This window comes from Homalodisca vitripennis, chromosome X (assembly GCF_021130785.1).
Source record: "Homalodisca vitripennis isolate AUS2020 chromosome X, UT_GWSS_2.1, whole genome shotgun sequence".
Classification (NCBI taxonomy): Eukaryota; Metazoa; Arthropoda; class Insecta; order Hemiptera; family Cicadellidae; genus Homalodisca; species Homalodisca vitripennis.
The window spans coordinates 17,795,811-17,817,050 of NC_060215.1; the positions used below are offsets into that span (position 1 = coordinate 17,795,811).

Below are 21,240 nucleotides of genomic sequence, written 5' to 3' on the forward strand. Positions count from 1 at the left end.
CCATCTAAACCTTCCATCGCCAATAATAAACCTTAAACAAAGAACTGATTCTCGGTACGGACCCCCAACCAGTAAACAAATCAGTGAACTTGAAAACTTGCACCTCAAGTCAAATAACCATTCCAACCATCTTTTTTTACATAAATGAAGGGATGAAAATCCAACCATTTTCTTTTGCTTCTTTTCTTCTTTCTGTTCTTTATTTCGATATGTATTAGTACCTCCCCCACCTGACGAAGAGAATAGAGTCCAATCCTCAAGACATTGTGTTACACCTTTTGTAACATATAACGATGGCAAATGTCAGAAATTCTGTTATCCATTCTAAGCTTGATAATATTCAAGGCCAAAAGAGATGGATAAAACTTATTTTATCCTTTTCATTAGGTCACGGATATTATGAAACAAGAGGCTGACAATTTGTAATTCTTAGTGACCACTCTCTTCTTTTAAGAGATCTGTCAAAAGTTCTTAGGCTTGCAAAACAGTATTTGATCTACACTAAAAGTTATGATCTACACTGGAAAGCAAGGCATTAACCATTTCTTTGCCAAATGAATGTTTGATCTGTTTGTGAATTGAGAGTGTTAGATGTTGAATACAGAATACAGAATACAGAATGCTTTTATTCGTGATCATTGAGAACAGAATGGTGTCAAAAAAATACATTTTGTTACATTTTGTGTTGACCTCACCTGGTGTTGCCCACTCTGATCCAGCTGGACATTGGGTGTTCTCTCTTCTCCACCAGGTAATTTGTGATGTTGCTGCCTCCGTCCCATACTGGGGGCTTCCATGTCAGGGCCAGAGAGTCATGACCGATGTCTTCTACAGTCAGGAACTTGGGTGGATCCGGGTGGTCTGTCAAACAAAAATTTGTTCAGTATAATCCTCCATGGCATTCCCTTAAAAATTTTAATTCTGTAAGTAAATCATAATCATTGTTCACTAAGTTCTCTTTATCTGCATCAGAAAACTATTGGCTTAATCAATAAAACCTTTTGGGAGAGAGGTCAAAGAGAAGAGTCAGACTCTATAGATTCTGGGATAGAGACAATGCAAGTTCAAATCCTGCCAGAACCAGACTATTATTTATCATACTGCCCACATCATCTCAGTTTAAGATACTATATTTAAGACATATTATGAAAAATATCTAACCGCTTATCTGAATGTTGATGATCGCTGAGTCCACGCCTTGATCATTCTCAGCCACGATCCTGTACTGTGATGTGTCGAACTTGCTGGCATCGCGCATAGTCAGGATAGCGTGGCGTTCCTAAAAAAATAATAACCCTTATAAATACAAGAGTGACAAATATAAAATATTATGCTCACAAGCATTTTTAACAAGTAATAAAAATGTTACTAGTAAACAGTTTTTAAAGAGTTCGGTTGAAAATTACCTAATTCCACAGTAAAATATTTATGATATTGGGGTGTTAAACCTGTGTCTAAAACTAAACTAAACAACATAACATAGCTACTTTTATAAATTGTGTCATTTTTACTCAGTTGTACGTTCTATCTTTTCAATCCATTAAGAAGTTTTTTTATTGTAAATAACAAACTAACCTTGACTTCGACTGCGTAGTGACCACCAGATTCAATCTTCTCTTCTCCTCTGTACCAAGTGATCTTCGGTTTAGGATATCCAGTGAAGGGAATCTTCACAATAACGTTCTCGCCCTTGTCGAAGAATGCTGTGTCTCGGAAGCGAGGAGGCACATTCAACTTGGGTGCGGCTGTTCAGAGACACATAATTTCGTTATGAAAATCATACTTAGTACGTATTATATATGCATTTTTTTAATCTGATAAGAGTGTTTAAAGATTACACAGGCAAAACATTTACACAAAGAATGCATCACTATATCTGTTAAAAACCATACTTTAATTTAATTAACTCGTATTAGATAATTTAAGGTATTATTAAAAATATACTTTGAAAAGTAAATATGAAAATAAACCTCTGCTTAGAAACCTAACCCATTTTAAAAGGCAATAGATAGTTCCAGTAAAACAATATGAATAAAGAAACATGTTGCAAATGTGTCTTTACCATATCTTTAATTATTAGATTTCAGAGATCTAAAACACACTAGATTATTTCATAGAAGACGTTTTCCTTTATTTCTTAAATACTAAATAATATCTAAAATACATATAATGAACAAAATAGGCCATTAATAAACTAAACGAAGACCATATTCAGACTTACTCATGATAACTAGTTCGGCCTTTGTAGACTTCACTCCGCCCTTGTTGACAGCACGGCAGACGTATTCATCCGCGTCTACACCGTACACATTGTTGATAATGAGGGTATAGTTGTCTCCCTCTGCAAACGTGTGATGTCGTGCACCAGGGGTGATTTCTCGTGCACCCTTGTACCTGAGGATAATCATCAGTTTGAATAGATCATCGCAAGTGTTGCTGTGAAATAGTTGTGTACATTTCAGTGAGATTTAATTTACATGTACCTTATGATGTTATTTGGAAAATTGATAATTTGAATTAAATTCACAAATTATGTAAACATAAATTGAATGTATTAATGATGAGCTAAACATAAAATAACTATGACAACTTGAAATTTATTTCTTTCCCAGACAGAATTTAATTTTATCAGTCTCACTATAAAACATTGATGTGAAACTCAAAAGTAAAAATGCTAATTTTAGAAAGTCTAGATAACTTTCAGTAAGTTTCATTGAACCTCTGTACTACAACACCTGGCACAAGAATGCTACTCCAACAGATATTGAATGTTCAATATTTACCATGTGATTGTAGGCCTTGGAGTACCAGTGATTGTGCACTGGAACTGAGCATTGTGGTTCTGAATAGTCTGCACTCCTCTGAGAGGCTTGACGATCTCTGGTGGAGTTGCGGCTGGAACACACATCAAACATTAGCTTCATAACAGTAATTAACACTAATTTATATCTTCAATGGCCACTGAATAAATTATATTAGTGAAATAAACGTTCGATCCCTTGTAAAAGTTTGGTTTTAAAATTAAGCACCCTGAATTCACTTATATAGGATTAGAACAAATTTATTTTACTTAATCACTTGGTTGTGTATGTTGCAGGCATTATAGTATATTCTAAACTATTAGTACCAATTCAATTTGATCAGTATTTCACAATTTTGTTTTGTACAAAAACAGCGGCAAATATCTTTGACAAACAAATTTCATACAAAGAATCAAATTCTTTTATCATCATAGGATTTGGGGGATAATAACCATCCTCTTAACAAATCAATTGCTTTGACCGTCAACAAAAAAATGAGAAAATACTAGTCACTAAAATTAGAACTAGAAACTCCAGAGATATGCGAGATGCATGATTGCAGAAACTAGGTTAATACTTAACCTTATTTAAATAGGGAGGGTTTATGAAAGGAGGGCTATAATGCTCACTGTTTCAAGGATACAGTGAAATGAAGACTTTATTGGTGCTTAGATTGAGAAGGGAAAATTTTTCCATAAATATAAATTTACTTAAGGTACACCAAACATGATAATATTATGTGTACACAATACTCATAAAAATTAAACAATTTGAATTTGACTTTACATAACAAGAGAGCAATACATAAAAAGGAGTTGTTGGAATTAAGAGTGGCTTTTAATATATTCTAACAATTGAATGTTGCTCTAATTTTAACCTTGAGAGAAGCTTATCATAAAAAGTATTGATCTTGTTGGAAATACATGACACAGTTTGGTGTTTCCGTCAAAGTGTTGTGATAATTTTCTTATATGAACTGCACATTTACTAAAAGAGTCTCACCAAGTGGGTCCTTGATCTTGACAGAGCTGGAGGCTGAAGAGGGAAGACTGAGTCCTGCCTCGTTCTGCGCGTACACTCGGAACTCGTACTGTCTGCCTTCAATCAGGTTAGAGATGTTGATCTGTGTAGTGATACAGATGGACAGGTTGACGCGAGTCCAAGTGTCGCTGCCGACCTCATGCTTGTCTATCCAGTAGCCCTGGATGCGTGAACCTCCATCGGACAGCGGCTTTTCCCAGCTGAGGTTTACGAAGTCTCCTCCGACCTCGGTCACTGTCGGGATGCCAGGTGCAGATGGTTTGTCTGTCACACAAATAAAAATCCAATTATGTTTTTAATAGTAACCACATAGACTGACTTGCATTTGATAGTTCTGACTGATAAGTCTGCAGAAAAATAACTTACGTTCTAGTGCAGCAATATTATTCTACGATTTAAATTTGTTGAGACCTTTCACGCACATTAAAAGATAAAACGTACCGAATGGTGACTTAGCCTTGACAGGGTTGGGGCCTTCAAGAGGAGGTCCCATTCCGTTGTCGTTGACTGCCATCACTCTGAACAGGTACTCGTTGCCTTCAGTCAGGCCTTGCACCGTGAATGTGGTATCCCTGCAGGATGTAGATATACAGATCCAGTGTTGACTGTTGACGTCTCTCCTCTCCACAACGTAATGTGTGATCCTGAGTCCGCCGTCGTATTTTGGCGGGTTCCAGGAGAGAGTGCAGGTGTGTTTTGTGATGTGAGAGGCATCCAAGGGTCCAATTGGCGGTCCAGGGATTCCTAACAAACAATTCACGATATTAACATTTCTTAATTGTTTATCTTATTAGAATTAAATTCCTAAATTCTTTTAATAAATTTAATATAAATGATCACAACTAAAATAATGATAAAATTTCTACACATTCCAGTCATTTGGTAGTAGACATGTGACTGTTGCATAAAAATCAATTTACGAATAACTTGGAACAACAGTTACTTATAAGCATCTTAATATCGTAATAAGCACTTACTTGAAAAACTAATCTGTCAAAGAGATGTATTTGTAAAATAATTACTTAGCGAAACTCAAGGTGTTAAAGGGGATATAACATTCATTTTAAGGCATAAGTTTTTGGTATTAAAGTGTAATTTAGGAAATTTTTTGTTTTTTTTGTTTTTTTTTTAAAAAAAGGAGAGGCCGATCCCCTTTTAAGCCTTATTCTGTCCGCCCTCATGGGCCACTGGCCTGTGCAAGGATCTTATCAAACAGAATAAATACACATTAAATTATGTAACATGTCTATAGTGTAAAGTATAAAAATGATTATTGTGATATATCAGTTCTTTCCAAACATGATGTTAACTTTAGGAGCAAGATTAAATTAACAGATTTTATTTTATTTAATTAAAGACCTAATAAGTCCAAGAAAAATATTTGGATAAATTTATGGCTTACCAGTAATATACACAGTGAAGCTTCCAGAGGCACTTCCACTGGCGTTCTTACAAGTCAAGGTGTAAGATCCTGCATCCTCTTTAGTAACTTCTTTGATGAAGATGATGATATATTCATCAAACACTGTGTATTTGATGTGTACTGACTCCTTCACTTCTGAGCCATCCTTGCTCAAGATCACGTCCATAGGCTGGTCTCCAGAGTAGAAGATCTTTATCTTGTTGTTATCACCCTCTGGTAGATACAGTTCTGTTGGAATGCGGTCAATGCGAGGTGGATCTGGAAAAAATTTGTTATTTTTCTCTTATAACCAAGACATTGAAATAAAATTGTTAACATGAATTGGAAATATCACGGAGAAATCATTAATTTTAAACAATATATATTAAATTTAGTGTTTTTTTTTTAAATCAAATACAAACTGGAGATGTCAATGAAAGAATGATCTACAAATATGATATAAATAGGTCTTAACTAGTTATTAATGTTAAAAAATATATGTTAATACACCATTAACCATACTCCATAGAGTGTACTGATGTATAAAAGAGTTTTAGAATCAGTTATGGATGAAGAACTAATGCAAACCTTGAAAGCTGGATAGTTTACGATTATTGACAAATTTGGATGTTCTGACATTTTTATGGGATGAAATCCAATCTATTTTGGTTTAGTAGATTACAATTTATAAGTGATTTACAATTTGGTATCACATGAATCTCCATGGTTCTACAAAGTAGAAATTAATTGTAGCCAAAACTTACTTCCAATTTTAACTCTGGATGTAGTGGTTGCGTAACCAACTGCGTTGGAAGCCTCACAGGTGTAGTCACCTTCATCCGTGTCATTGACCTCAGAGAAATGCAATCTGAACACCCCTCCTGCGGTCTCCGAGCGGAAGCGCACTCCCATTGTAAGTTCTCGCCCGTTCTTCAGCCACCTTGCCTTTGGTAATGGTTTTCCAGTGGCCTCACACTGGAACATACATTTATTATTAATTTTCTTCTATTACCTTTTATAAATGATCAAACATTTCATATTCAATTTGATGATAATGGATATTTGGTATTATGAGAAAGACAATGTATTGGTATTTATACTAATGTAATTGTAGAACTCTATAATTATTGAATAACAATTGATAGAACAGTCAACTGGAAAGTAACACTTGTATAACTTGTGGGGGAAAGTATTGTGAATAATGGGAATAGGAAATAATAGATTTAAAGTCTTTAAATGAGCCTGTACTGTCAGACTGAACTTCCAGTGCATTCAGCAGAACCAAGGTTAATCGTTTTATTCAACATACAGTTTCAAATACTTCCACTCCGATAATTCCGTTTTCAATTTGTTATATACAGGTCAAAATCTATCGTAGTGAAAAACGCTAATCCATAGTTCTCAAGTAGGAATTTTATTGTACAGGTATCAAGTAGTGACAATGTTGAGACTGACCTGAAGTGTGAGAAGTCTTCCAAGAGGAACGGTTGCGTTGGACAATGTCTGGATGAACTCGGGCTTCTCCCCACCTTCGATCTCGCAGATTTTAACAGGCATGGTGCATGAGCTCGGTTCACTCTTGCCCACAGAATTGACGGCGAACACTCTGAACTCGTAGTCTGAGTTCTCCGTCAAGTTGAGAGCAGTGAAAGTGCAATCCATGATGTTGTAGTCATTACACCTGAAAGTTGAAATATACAATTGATGTATTAATAGCACATGCTCCGATGTTGAAGACACAAAAATATTCTACAGTGGTGCCATACAAATTGAGATTTACATGCCATTCTCAGTATCCAGAATTGTACTAATAAATTCAAATATGATTAAAAGTGTTATTACGAGTGATGAGATATCAAACAAAAAGTTAAATAGCAAAATTAGGCTTGATTTATGATTATGTTTGTAGGATATAAGAGTCTTAGACGTTTTGAATTATAGAGGTTTCAAAGTACAGATACCATGTGTAATTAAATTCAAGTTACAGAGGCACAAATTACTGATTAAGAAAATGCAATGGAACACCAGGAATAACCACTGATTTTAAAATTTAAGACGTTTACTACTGTTAAATATTGATTTACATAGGTTGTTTTCAGCTTTAAGAAGCCAATCAGTATGAAATTAAACCTAAACAGGTCAAATAAAATTCCCTAAAACTTAAAATTGGATTTAAAAAAGGTGTTGAGTTAGCACGACTCAATGTTATTTATCGTGAAAACCTGTAAAATAAAATCTAACAGTAACTACTATTGTAGTTTACCTAGCCCACATAGCGGTGCCACCCTCTCTCTTCTCCACAATGTAGCCTGTGATCTTGCTGCCTCCGTCGGAGGTTGGAGGTTCCCACTTGAGATCTGCGTAGTTCTTGCCCACCTTGATCACAGTTGGTGTTCCTGGTGGCGATGGCACCTGCACACAGACACTATGAGTTGCTTGACAATCAAATATTCACCATTGCAATAGATGAGCAAAAGTTTTGAATGCAGGGCGAGATTTTTAAAATCTGATACTTTGAAAAAGTTTCTTCATGATTTAAATAGATTGACTGATGCGTGCAATTATTTGGATTGCACCTTTTTGAAGGCCATTTTTTCTTGTAGCGGATTGGACTTAGATGTCAAAGACAATCCATACAGTGAGAGTTTTGGTTGCAGATCGACTTAGCTCTTCCTACGCCATAGACGGATATATCAGAATGGTAGACTTTGACCAAAATGCCAAACATGAGAGTATACCCAATATTACACATTGTGTCTCTTGGAGAGTTTTTTGTTGATAAGGAAGTATTTATAGAAGACATTCACTCTGCCCAGGGGGAAGGGGTGCCCTTTGTCTAGCATCAACCTGCTGGGCCACCTGCTTGTCTGTTTTGTGTGTCCTACAGAGCCATAACCAAATATATCCTATCTGCCCAGATGATAAGATAAGATGATAGGTCTTATCTGTGAAACCTTAAATAAGGAAATGCTCTAATAACTAGTAGTTTACATAATTATTTATCAGTTTTATTAGTTTGTACCAAGAATTTGTACTTAGATCAAATTCACAGTATAGTAAATTGTTAATTTTAGATTTGTATCAATAAATATGCTAATTTTAACTAAAATTCCATGTTTAACAATTTTTGCACTTATCTTATGACATATTTGTAAAAAAAGTTAGCTTTGAACTTAAAGACAAATGTTTTTTATAGATGTCTTGGCGTTATAGGGAAATGAATGGGTTTATTAGAGGGGTGTGTAGGGTTAAAACGTACCTTTGCTTTTCCCTTGAGCTTGAAGTGTTGGGAGGGAGTGGAAGGCTTGCTGAAGCCTGCAGCATTCTTGGCTCGCACCCTGAACTCGTAGTCATGGCCAGACAGCAGACTGCGCACGATGAAGTTCGGTTCCTTGACCAGGTAATCGTTAGCAGTACGCCACTGTGTGTCTTCAGCCACATCCCTGTTGTACACATTATTATGTTAACTTCTTATCACACAATTGTATTAATATTATTGAAACAGGCACATACATTCTACTAACTATAACTCATAGTAACTTAACATTTTACTCTAATTTGATTGAGAGTTCTTTTTTAATCATCTATAAGACAAAAACCCATCAAATTGTTTCTATATTTAGATAATTATTACTGAAAATAGTTATAACCCAAAGAGAACATTTATATCGGTGACTTTTTTAATTCATAAAAAATAAACAATACAGCAACTAATTAACCAGTATGACACTAATTAGGTGCTTAATTAATTAATTCTAAAACTTTAAACGTTTCACGTTTTCTCTTGGTATTTCCAAGGAAGAAAGGTTTAAAAGTATCATCATAAAATGGTATCTTAATTCTTCTTAAATTAATATTTCTATACAAAAATCACGTTGGAGTAACACATGTGATGTAGACGATAACACTGGAAACCTACCTGAACTCCACTTTGTATCCCTGTATCCTGGATCCACCATCGCTCCTTGGGCGCTCCCACATAAGTGAGGCATTGCTGGTATCCCAGTCAGTGATCTGAGGTTGCCCTGGAGGGTCGGGAACAGTGAATGGGAATTTGGCTGTCATCGGAGAGTCCATCTCTATTCCTTCTGACACGCCGTACTGGTTTTCTGCTCGGACACGGAAGTTGTACTTCTTGTTTGGTTCCAGACCGATCACGTCATACGTGCAATTGCGCACGAAACTGCTCACCTTTGTCCAAACCTGTAATAGTCAAAATAGTTTATAATCGCTGATTCCAATTTATGTAAATAACAACATTGGTTTAAAATCAAAATAATATGCTTTTCAGTACTGCTACAGTCTAATAAAATAAACATCACAAAAAATCTCAAAATCTCTGGATGTAAACTGTTCAGTTAGTATTAAAAATTTTGATAACTGTTTATAGACGAACCTTATTCTAAGAATCAAATGATCATTCTGATGACACTTTTTTATTATGTACACAGTCAGGTGGTATACATTGTATCCAGTCTTATATCTATTGCTATCTTCTCTAACTTCTCATGCTGCTATATATGCTTACTGTAGACAATATTTACATTACAGTTGTTCCATGCTATATATTTAAAGATATTTTAACCAGTTTTGAAAGCATATATATATATACATATATACTTATTTTATCATAAGTAATAAAATAACTTTGCAGTAGTTTTAATTCAAATAAATAAATCAATTTATATGTAAATAGTTTGAATTTCCAAATCTCATCCACAAACCATTTCTGGACAAAAAAGAATAGAATGAAACGAAAATCGAACACAGAGTAATTAATGATTGAACATATAATACCAAGAAAACAAACTTGCCATCAGTAGCTGTGCACATTTTAAAAATAAATAAAAGTAAATGAAGAGAGAATTACTTATATAAAACCATGTTGTTGCTTTAATTTCGAAATTAACTGATACACAGTTTATACATTTCTTAAATTAATACAATTTGTATTGGGTTCAAGGTTTAGTTATAAATTATTCATTTTTTTATGGTTGAAACAATTTTCAAGTTTTTTAAAGGATAGGCCAGTCCCCTTTTTGGTCTTATTTTGTCCATCCTCATGGGCCACTGGCCCATAACAGAATAAGGGGAGAGTCGGTACAGTGCAAGGTCAACAGTACTGATAAAGAGTGCAATGGTCATAGACAGGATTTGAACCTGTGATATCTCTATCTCAGACCTAAAGTCCGATGCCTTAGACTACTTGGCCACCAGCTCTCCATGTCGAGGTTATTTTGGTTATCTTGAGTAACATATGCAAATTTTAGTCTTTCAGTATTGATGGACAATATCAAATCATGGCATTTATTCAATTTTATTGTTCTATTTTTGTTTTTGACCAGGAATTGATTTTGGAAATGCTAAACATTAACATATTCTCTGATTTATTTGTTTTGATTCAAACCACTGCAAGAGTGTATACACATACTTTCATAAAGGTTATATTTCAGAGAATTTGAGAGAACAATTTATAAGTAACTTAATATCTTTAATTGTGTTGCTTCTGATCTACACACTATATGTCCCATGCCTATGTTAACATTTGACTGTCAGAATGAAATACGAGCATTCAATGAAACTTTTGCATCCATATAGAATAAAGTTGTGCATTCAAGACAGTACGAAGTGTGCACAGTCAGACTGACATGATCGTGCTGACGAAGACAAGAAAATCAACGTAGGAATAAAAGCCCACCTCAACATCTCTTAGGAATATACTCCTGAATTTTGTAGGCTGTCCAACATCAAACTGTAACAAAAGCGGCATAGCATTGAAAGCAGGTTACTAACACTGTATAGGGAAAATCTCATCTTGAAATGTAGCTATTAAGACTTTGTAATCGGAAGTATATATTTATATCTTTCACTTTCAAAAAGATAAACAGCTCAGTATTTTTTAAAGTTGTGAAATTTATTGATGTGTTATTTAGTTCTTGTTAAGATTCATAGTTTGAAAATTTGAAAAAAAATTACTAACAAATTTGGTAAACTTGTATACTTTATTATGGATTTTCAATTTTAACTATTTAAAGTAAATTGCTGTGGTCAAATAATATTAATTTGGTTTTATCACTTTAGATTTCAGCTACTTTCAAGTTGAAGAGCGAATTACAAATTTAAGATTACGTTCAATTTCAGTACAGATACTGTAAGTTGTTAAAACATATAACTAACCCCAGTGGAAGTCTCAAGTTTCTCCACAACGTAGTTGGTGATTGGAGAGCCTCCATCGTCCAGAGGTGGCTTCCAGGACAGAGAGCAGGTCTCAGGAGTAATGTCAGACACTTCCAGAGGACCTTGAGGAGGCATTGGCTTGTCTGAAAACATCACATGTGATAATTTATGTTTACTTTGTAGCTAGTTCTGATAAAAAATCGTATATAATGAAATTTTAACTAAAATAGATTAAGTAATTAACCCAATTAAATAAAAACTGTTAAGATAAGTCATGCAGGAAGTGATTAAAATAAGAGACATACATATATAAAATGTTTAAAAAGTAAATAATTAAAACTATAACTAACTCGTTTAATATTTCAAAACCAAAAAGTCTTTGTTTAGTATGTATAGATATACAATAAATAGTGTCAAGTACATTAAAACTACAGTACTATTAAAAATGTTACTTCATACACCTCATACTCATAAAACCTCATATGATATATAGTAAAAATAATTGTAAAAAAACCTTAAAAACACTATTGTATGTTTATGAGTTATACTGACCGTCCTAATGAATATAATTCATATAGTGGATAAAAAGCATGCTTCAAAAGAAAATCTTTTAATAATAGTTTGAATTTTTTTAATTAATTTATTTCCTTTATTACTTTGGGAATATAGTTTAAAATTTGTTGTGCCTTTATTAAATTTTTCTAGGTTATGATGAGGTAATATAATGATGTTTTTGTTTCTGGTATTATAAAAGTGAACCACTTTAAAAATTTAGTTTGTGATTTTTTACATAAATGATTGTATTAAAAATATACTGGCTATACACTGTTAATATTCTTAACTTGGTAAAATGTTCCTTAACTGAATCATCACTTATTAATCGCAAGATGGTTCTCAGATTTTTTTTTTAAGGCTGAGAATTTTATTTAGATTTTGATTTGAGGTCCCGCCATAGACACTTATTCCATAGGATGCATGTGACTGAATGAGCATGAAATACAGTTTGAAGCACTGATAAATTACAGAGAAATGATAATCGTTTTAGAGCATAAATACCTGAGTTAATTTTTTCATTATATAATCAATATGCGAGTCCCATGTAAGATGTTTATCCACATGTAGACACATGTTTTATGTTTCATTTATAAATTCATTATCAATACAAACGTGAATTTCAGAAATGTTCCCTACTTTGTTTTGTTCCAAATGAAATAAAGTTGGTTTTTAGTATGTATATTTAGTAAGTTTTTATAATAATTTTCTTTAAAAACTTTTTAATTATAAAGGTTTACTAAGCAGGGACATGGTGTTTGCTGTGTTAAAATCTAAAATAGTTAAAATTTAGACTCACCAACAACTAGAACCCTGCAGGATGCTGAGTCTGTACCCATGTTGTTCACCAGGTGGATGGTATAGGTGCCCGAGTCTGTGGCACGCTTAGCACACTTGTTGTGGAACACCGTCGAGTTAGCAGAAGTCTTGAACTCAATACGGGAGTCTGTGATGACCTCCAGCCCGTTGATGGTCCAGGTGGGTTTGGGGGTGGGGTTGCCGATGAAGGGCACCGTGATGGTAAACTCTTCCCCGGCAATCACGGTCATGTCCCTTATACTGAGGTCACTCGTGATCTTGGGCGCACCTGTTGGAATAAGTCTTGTTAGCGTTCCTTTCACAATGTGTTCTGTAATCGTATTTACTTCTCTTGATTTAAAAGGAATCATATTTGTTTGTTGAAGTATTTTAAATAATTGGTGATTGAGTACAATCAATGAGCCCATACAAAAAACACAAGCTAAACGTACAATCCAGATTCAAGGTTGAAAGAAAATGGATGCAATAAATTCTGAACCGTGAACTTCAAATGATTGTATAATTCCTCATAATTTTAATGCTTCAGAAGTTAAATACCTTTATGTCCGTCAAGTGCAGTTTTCTCACTTTTGTACTACATCTGTTTTAATAATTAAATTGTTATCTTTAAAATTTGAAGATTAAATTAACGTATTTGTACATCTAGATGTGTGACTTTTTAAATATCGTGAGGAATGTTTTAAATTATTCATGTGTATAGGTGTTAAGTTCTGAGTGTAAGTATATGCATGTGGGAAAGATGAATGTGTCTTTATAAATGTAATTATATTGTTTAAATGAACTGAGGATGACATAAGACCATTGAAATGACTAAAGCAAGAATAAATATATACTATTGATTTAGCTCTTAAAATATTGTTTAGAACAGTTTGGAACGCTTAAAGAATACATCACAGCTTCAATGGAACAAAATGAAACTATTGTTTAAAGATTTTTACTTAATCAGAATTATATAAATATAAAAAATAAATGTAAATAATTTGTTTTAAAATACCTTTTAATTAATACTACTGTTTCCTTCAAATTAAAAATATCTTTATTCATCAATGCAAAAACAAATGTTGTACTTGGATATGTGATCTTTGACTCACTTGCTAAGTGAATTAAAACGTATAAATTCCTAAAATCTGAAATTCCTAATTACAACCATGTTTATTAAAGCTATAAAGAAAAAGAAATAATTCATTAGGAACTCAAAAATTTTATAAGTGATTAGAATAATTTATTAAATATTACTTTAGGCCATTTTGAAATATTTTGAAGTTTGCTTTTCCTTGTAACTTTGAAAAAAGGTTGAATCAGAAATCCAGAATAGCTTTTTTGTAAATAGTTCTAATTTCCTTCCTGTTCTTATAAAAGTATGGTGATATAATAGTGTCAAAGTTTTATGACATTGCTGGGATTTATAAACAAGCATTTTTTATTATTTGAAGCATAGTATTGTTTTAAATATTAATTAATGATGAAATGCAAAATTCTATAACTGCGCTCACGCCAGTGTTACACCTGTTTAACTTAAAAATTAATCTAACAACATTATTTCTTCAAAATTGGTTTTAGTAATGGAACTAAAACAAACTAATTTCAAAAAATTAGTTAATTAGAGAGTAATGAGAAATAATGTTAAAAACCCTCTTAGTTGAAATCCATTTTAAGCTTTAATGTAGGAAACAATCAAACTACCTTAAATTTTGAATAATTTCAGTTTGCTATTTCACTTAATCTAGATGGTCTTTCTAGATATCCAATACATCCAAAAATAAAAATAAACCTCTTACAATTTAGAAAGATGTGAAAAAACTGGAATGTTTGATAGAAGAGGAATGGACTTACAAGGAGGCGCACGGCACCAAATGGGTTCCGACGATGAGCTGAATGGTCCTTGGCCAGCAGCATTCACCGCAGCCACTCGGAATTCGTACTGTTGGTTTTCTATCAGGTTGATTACTCTATAAACAGTGACAACAAAAAAGTAATTAATATTTGTTCACATTTCTAACATCAAATAACTACTAAAAAAGATAACTTTTTAAAATTTACCCATTAGTAACACAATTGTTTATTGCACATCATTAATTTGTTTTGTATTGTACTGATATTATAATTCTTCATACTGACCACATTTGGTTACATTTGAGGTAAGAAGGTTTTGGGCTTGATGTATTAAAGAATCTAGTAAATTATGCCAGAAGTTAATATAACCTTAAACGATTGAATACGAGTAAGAGGTTCTAAAAGCAGTTGATTACATAAATATATTTAAATAATTGGATGATTTTTTTCTATAACTCATGCCTTTATAAAAAAATATGAGAAACTTTCTCATGAATCTCAAAGTCAAAGTCAAAGTCAAAGTCAAAATATCTTTATTACATTATCTTCAAGATAAGTACAGTGTCATAAAGTTTATCTTAAGAGCTAATGCTGTGGTAACATTTTACATTTAGTTACAAATTAGAAGTTCTGTCAAAGAATTCGTTTACAGAATAGAAGGGCCGGTCTTGTAGCCAGATCTTTAGGCGCTGTCCAAAAAGTAGCTTGTCAGTTTTCTTCATTTCTTCTGGCAAGGCGTTCCACATCTTTGCCCCAGAGTAGCTTGTTTTCTTCTCTGTAGAGCTGAGATGGTGTATAGGTAGGCAGTAGTTGTGAGCATGCCTGGTGTTGTGTTGGTGGGTTTGTGATCCATTGCTTGCTAGTTCGGGCATCTTGATATATACGTGTTTTATTGCCTCTAGGATGTACAAATTGTGTACTGTGAGGATCTTTAGCTCCTGGAAGGCTTTTCTACAAGATTCTCTGGATTGTAAGTTGCTCAGAATTCTGATTGCTCTTTTTTGGAGGACAAGGACACGTTGGAGATTTCTTGCTGTAGTACCACCCCAGACAGCAATTCCGTATTGTAGATGTGATTCGAAAAGGGCATGGTAGGCTATTTTAGCTGTTGTCATGTCACATAAAATTTTTATTCGTCTTATCACAAACAGCCCTGTGCTTAATTTGCTGCAAAGAGAGTCTATGTGTTCTGTCCATGATAGTTTGTCATCCAGAGTAACACCAAGATACTTGGTAGCTGTAGCTTCTTCCAGCTCAGGCAGTCTTCCAGTGTGCTCTTTTCGTCTCCCCAGGACTAGTTGCTTGGTTTTGTTTTCATTCACAACAAGGTCATTGTTGTGACAGTATTGAACTGCCATGTTTAGTGCAATATAACTGTCCACTTCCAGTTGTTCTGCCTTTGGTCTGCCAAGAAGTAGTACAGTGTCATCAGCGTACATTAGAGACTTGCAGTAACCTTGCATATGCTTAGGGAAGTCATTCGTGTAAAGGATAAACAGAACAGGCCCCAACACTGATCCTTGAGGGACTCCTCTTGTGATTGGCTTCAGTTTGGATCTAATTGATTTTGATTTGCCATTTGCTGAATGTGTTATTTCCACCAGTTGGCTTCTGTTGGTTAGATAGCTGGAGAACCATGATTTTGCACTTCCCTGTATTCCAAGAGCTGTTAATTTCCTTATGAGATAGTCATGATCCAGGCAGTCGAAGGCTTTGCTGTAGTCTAAGAGGATGGCAGTCGATGTGACTACCATCTAAATCTAATGATTACTTTGTCTGAACCTCGTACTCAGAGGCACACTAGATCTAGTGAATTATTCTCTTGTGCGAGCCAATAAAAGAATAAGTTATGCCAGTTTTCTCGTAACAGTTTGTCTATCTGTTACAAGAATATTTTGTTCAAAAACTTTTAAACTTTGATAAATGATTACATTTAAAGCGTTATATTTAATTAAAGTTTAACAATTATTGAATATTTACTTCCTGTGAATATTGAATGGATACTTTAACTGGAACATGCTCAACACCATCTGTGAAATATTCAATTCTTATAGCTTATGAAATGAACAATTATAGGACAAACGTTGAGCATATTAATAAGATTATTTCCGTTGAGAAACCACAAATTTTCTTTTATTACCAACACAACAGGAAATAGTAAGATAGAGATTAGGGAAATTTTACAGTGAAACAGATAAGGATGTATGGGAAATTCTGTGATACTTATATTTTATTCCATGTTAATTTACTTATATCCCATATTTGGAATAGAAAAGAGTTAAAGAGTAGGATAAAGAGTAGTAGAGGATAAACATAAAATTGATTTGAAAGTCCATATTAGTTGATTGGTAAACTAGAGAAACGTACTTGCACGTAAGGTCTGGAATGTGTGCGTGCAAAGCCTTGGTCCACTTCTCCTCACTGATGAGACGTTTCTCTATGACGTAGCCAGTGATTGGAGAACCACCATCGTGGCGGGGCTTGGTCCACCCGATAGTGATGGAGTCCTCAGTAGACTCAATTCCACGTGGCGCACCAGGAGGTCCAGGTGGGTCTACACAAATGTTGCACATTAGTGAACAATTTTACCTCTTTTTAAATTTCTGACTGAATGGGAAGACTCTAGTATTTTAAAATGAACCAGTGGACTATTTATGTTGATATTGGAACCGAATAATCTGTCTTATCAAAATTGTCTTGATTTTGAATAAAAAGTATTGTAAACAAATTAAAAATTTACTACAGTTAAATTTGTGTTAATTTGGATATATTTGAAATCTATGTAAACTCCAAAAATTTGTTGTGTTTCTTGGGTACTACCTTTTAGATCTACTGAACCTTTTAAAAGATGAAAGTCATACTTCTGTATGGAGGGCGTTTTTAAGTTTTAGCAAGTGAATTCCACAACCGCCAATGAGAATAAATTACAACTTTATAATTTGCCTTCTGTTCAAACTATACAAAAAATTGGTTTTAAATAACACAGTATACTTTAGGTGGCAACAAAACGTAGCTGAAATTATTCTATTTTCTAAACCAAGATTAAATCTTAGGTTTGTACCAGTATTTAATTGCATTATATATATATTTTTTTTTTTCGCAAACCTGTTACTCGTTACTGGTTAGTATTATTTTTCTCCGATGTTATAAGTAAACTTATAAGCAATACCGAGTATTTATTACTAGGACTTCAGAGATCTTCAACCCCATGTGTTTCATCCATTTGGTACAGTTTTAAGGACAAAAAGGTGGGGTATACTAATCACTACGACTCGGGGCACAAAGTTTTGTGCAGTAGTTGTCATATAAATAACAATTTTCCATTTTAATTTAGAAATTTGATAGGAAATCATTTGATAGGAAAACTAATCCCTAATATAAATTCTTAGAGTGTTGCAGATCACATGCGTAAAGTGACTTATTTACAACCAAATCACCAGTTAACACTCACCAAATGGATGTCTAGCTCTGATGGAGTCAGGTGTAGTGGCAGGATCTGAGATTCCGTACTGGTTCTCAGCCATCACCCGGAACTCGTAGTTGCGGCCAATGATCAAGTTGCGGATACGGCAGAATGGAGTTGTTATGTAGCTGCTCACCTGAGCAAAGATACGCAGACTCAAATCAGTACTAAAATTTTGTGCTAATAAATAACAATTTTGTTCAATAACTTATTCTACTGACAGTAAAAAAAAACATCTCAAAATGGCAGTAATGTTTTTAAGGAGATGCCGTTCCCCTTTTAACCCTTATTCAGCCCACTCTCTCAAGGGCTACTGACCTGTGCGAGGATCTTATCGAACTATTGGATTAGGGGAAGAGACAATGGTACTGATAAAAAGTGGTATGTTCACAGACAGGATATTCGCCTGCACTATTTAGCACGGATACAAAGTCCAAAATCTTACACCGCTTGGTCATCAGCACTCCCATGAAATTATTTGATTATTGGATTGTGTTTAAGAATATCTTAATTATAATTTTAAAGGCAGAATAAGAGAATTGAGTTATAAAGGATAAAGATTTAGATCCTTATTAGTAAACTAGCAAGTGTAGAACTTACAGACAAGTTTCCAGTTTAAAAGCATTATCAACTGGCGACTATAACGTTGAAGAATAGGTTGCAGAGGTAATATAACTAAAAGAGGAATGATGACACTAAGGATTTGGATAAAGCTTTAAATGATTAAGAAAACACATGTAACCAACCTTAGACCAAGTAGGAGATCCCTTCTCTCTTTTCTCAACAATGTAATTGGAAACGACAGCTCCACCGTCGTCCTTAGGAGGGTTCCAGTAGAGGGTGAGTGCCTCACCAGCGAACTCGTCTGCACGCAGATTCTCGGGAGGTGCAGGCCTGTCCAGCACTCGCACATTGATGGTAGCAGTATCATACCCTGAAGGGTTGCGTAGCTGCAGTCTGTATTGGCCTGAGTCGGTCCTCTTTGAGTTCTTCATGATGAATGTAGCAGTCGAGTCTGTCAGCTAAAAGTAATAAATTAGGTGAGTAATAAACGGAGACAAACTCAGATAATATGTAATATTTTTATGGTGGTAAAACGCACACTAAATAACAAATGTATGAATAGCGTACACTTTATCTGTATTGTGTCATTTCCCTTAATATTTACAATACATTATAATGTATTGGTTATTTGAGTTGGAAGTTTGAGTGCTTTATTCACTTTAAAGCATGATTTCATAATTAAGAACATTAAAACATTCAATTTAGGCATTTTTGTATAAATAAAAAGGCTTGTTTTAGAGAAGCAAATGAGTGAGACAGTTCAGTTACAGCATCATAAAATGTCTGGTCAATAACAATGACATACATATAGCTTATTAACAGTTTATTTACTTTAGTTACATTTCAAATTAACAAGGTGTTTTAAGCAATAAAGGTATGTATGTTTCTAAAATCATATCAAATATCATATCAGATATTTGCAATATTAATTTTTACCAGGTCTATAGAAGAAAATGCTTGATATATACTCTCCATCAGTATTAAATGACTGATAATTATCAAAATAATTAATGATAATACATATTTTTTTATTATTTATTTAATATTATTATTAGTAATTTTATCAATATGACCTGAATTTTGAATACAATGTGAATTCTCTGTACTTGTATATATAGAATACAAGATATATACTAAGAAACTAAGAAATTATTTTACTACTTAACTTTGCCAAAGTAACCATTAAAGTATGTGATATTTCATTTCATGTATAAATAGCTGAAGTTCACCATCATGAAGTAAATCAAAATATAATGATGAACACAATGTACTGAAAAACACTTACATGATCTAAGGTTAAAATTGAGTACTCATTTGCTGTAAGCTACATTTTTAAATTAATCAGGAGATTTGATGAAGAAAATTAAAATTGGTATACCTGACGGTGAATCCTAGAGTCCGAGTCATCCAGGATCGAGTCATCCTTGAACCAGGAGGCGGTGGGCATGGGGAAGCCTATAAAAGGCACATGGATACTGAAATCCTCTCCAGCCCTCACGGTGATGTCTCTCACTCCACCCAGGTCCATGCAAGGTTTGTTCGCCTGCTCTTCTACCAGAATACTAGCACTGGGGCGACTTGGATCACTGTTACCAATATCGTTCACAGCAATCACTCTGAACTGGTACTCATCACCCTCCTTTAGCCCGGTTACCTAGAATACACAAAAGAATCTCAATTTTGTATCTCACTACTTACAATTTAGCTTTCCTATGATACTTGTAGAAATAATTCACATTCTACAAAATAGTTTTTCATTACTGCTAAAGTACAAAATTTCAGCACAAAAGTTGCAATGAAAAACTCCTCTTTTTGTAATTTTCTAATGAAATAATATGCACACTATCTTACATACTAGCTTAAGAATAAGCAAGAGCATAAGTTATAGGTTAGTGATATTTCCAAAAAAATAACATAATTTCAAATTTACGGAAATAGTACAGTATTAAAAAGAGAATTTTTACATCAGTAATGGCTTTTTTGTTGAATTAAATGGCATTCACCAATGCATAGTTGAAAAAATTAATGTTGCAATATATATATATATATATATATATATATATATATATATATATATATATATATATTACGACATTATTTTTTTATATACATATTTCTCAATTACCTACAGTCTAAAATTTATTTAAAACCCCTGTTTAGATTCTTTTCCAGTCTATAAATTCCGTAAAACATTAAATTTCAATAGATGCATACTAAACAATAAAAGAGAACAGCAATATAAATGAGTGGAGCTGAATGATGTAATCGACTGACTTACCGTGAAGAGTGTATTGGGAACTGGTGTGGTGTTAGCGTCACTCCAATCAGCATCTCCCTTCTTCTTCTTCTGGATAATATAGCCCTTGATCTTAGAGCCTCCGTCATGTCTGGGTGGTCTCCACGACAGCGTCACACTGTCCCGTGTCACTCTGTCTGCCTTTGGTGGCTCTGGAGCATCTGGCTTCCCTAATGGACAAAAACATTATGATGTATTACAAGAAAAATTACACAATACTTTGGGTTTTCTTAGGAAATGAATTCTTTTAACAGTTGGACTCACTAAAGACAGAAGATTTAAAAGTTGAAAT

The 21,240-nt window shown here is 33.8% G+C and overlaps 1 protein-coding gene across 1 annotated transcript in view; it reads right to left on the bottom strand.

Annotated features, from left to right (window-relative positions):
- Window positions 1–21,240, bottom strand: part of LOC124368748 (twitchin-like) — a 260,447-nt gene that overhangs the window by 28,525 nt on the left and 210,682 nt on the right. Inside the window, 21 exon segments of the mRNA XM_046826091.1 lie at window positions 696–861; window positions 1,162–1,279; window positions 1,576–1,745; window positions 2,222–2,394; window positions 2,784–2,895; window positions 3,804–4,106; window positions 4,284–4,586; window positions 5,245–5,523; window positions 6,009–6,219; window positions 6,700–6,925; window positions 7,508–7,656; window positions 8,504–8,687; window positions 9,164–9,447; window positions 11,422–11,564; window positions 12,773–13,060; window positions 14,626–14,741; window positions 16,993–17,179; window positions 18,077–18,224; window positions 18,835–19,110; window positions 20,031–20,306; window positions 20,931–21,118. Coding sequence (XP_046682047.1) covers window positions 696–861; window positions 1,162–1,279; window positions 1,576–1,745; window positions 2,222–2,394; window positions 2,784–2,895; window positions 3,804–4,106; window positions 4,284–4,586; window positions 5,245–5,523; window positions 6,009–6,219; window positions 6,700–6,925; window positions 7,508–7,656; window positions 8,504–8,687; window positions 9,164–9,447; window positions 11,422–11,564; window positions 12,773–13,060; window positions 14,626–14,741; window positions 16,993–17,179; window positions 18,077–18,224; window positions 18,835–19,110; window positions 20,031–20,306; window positions 20,931–21,118 — 4,300 coding nt within the window.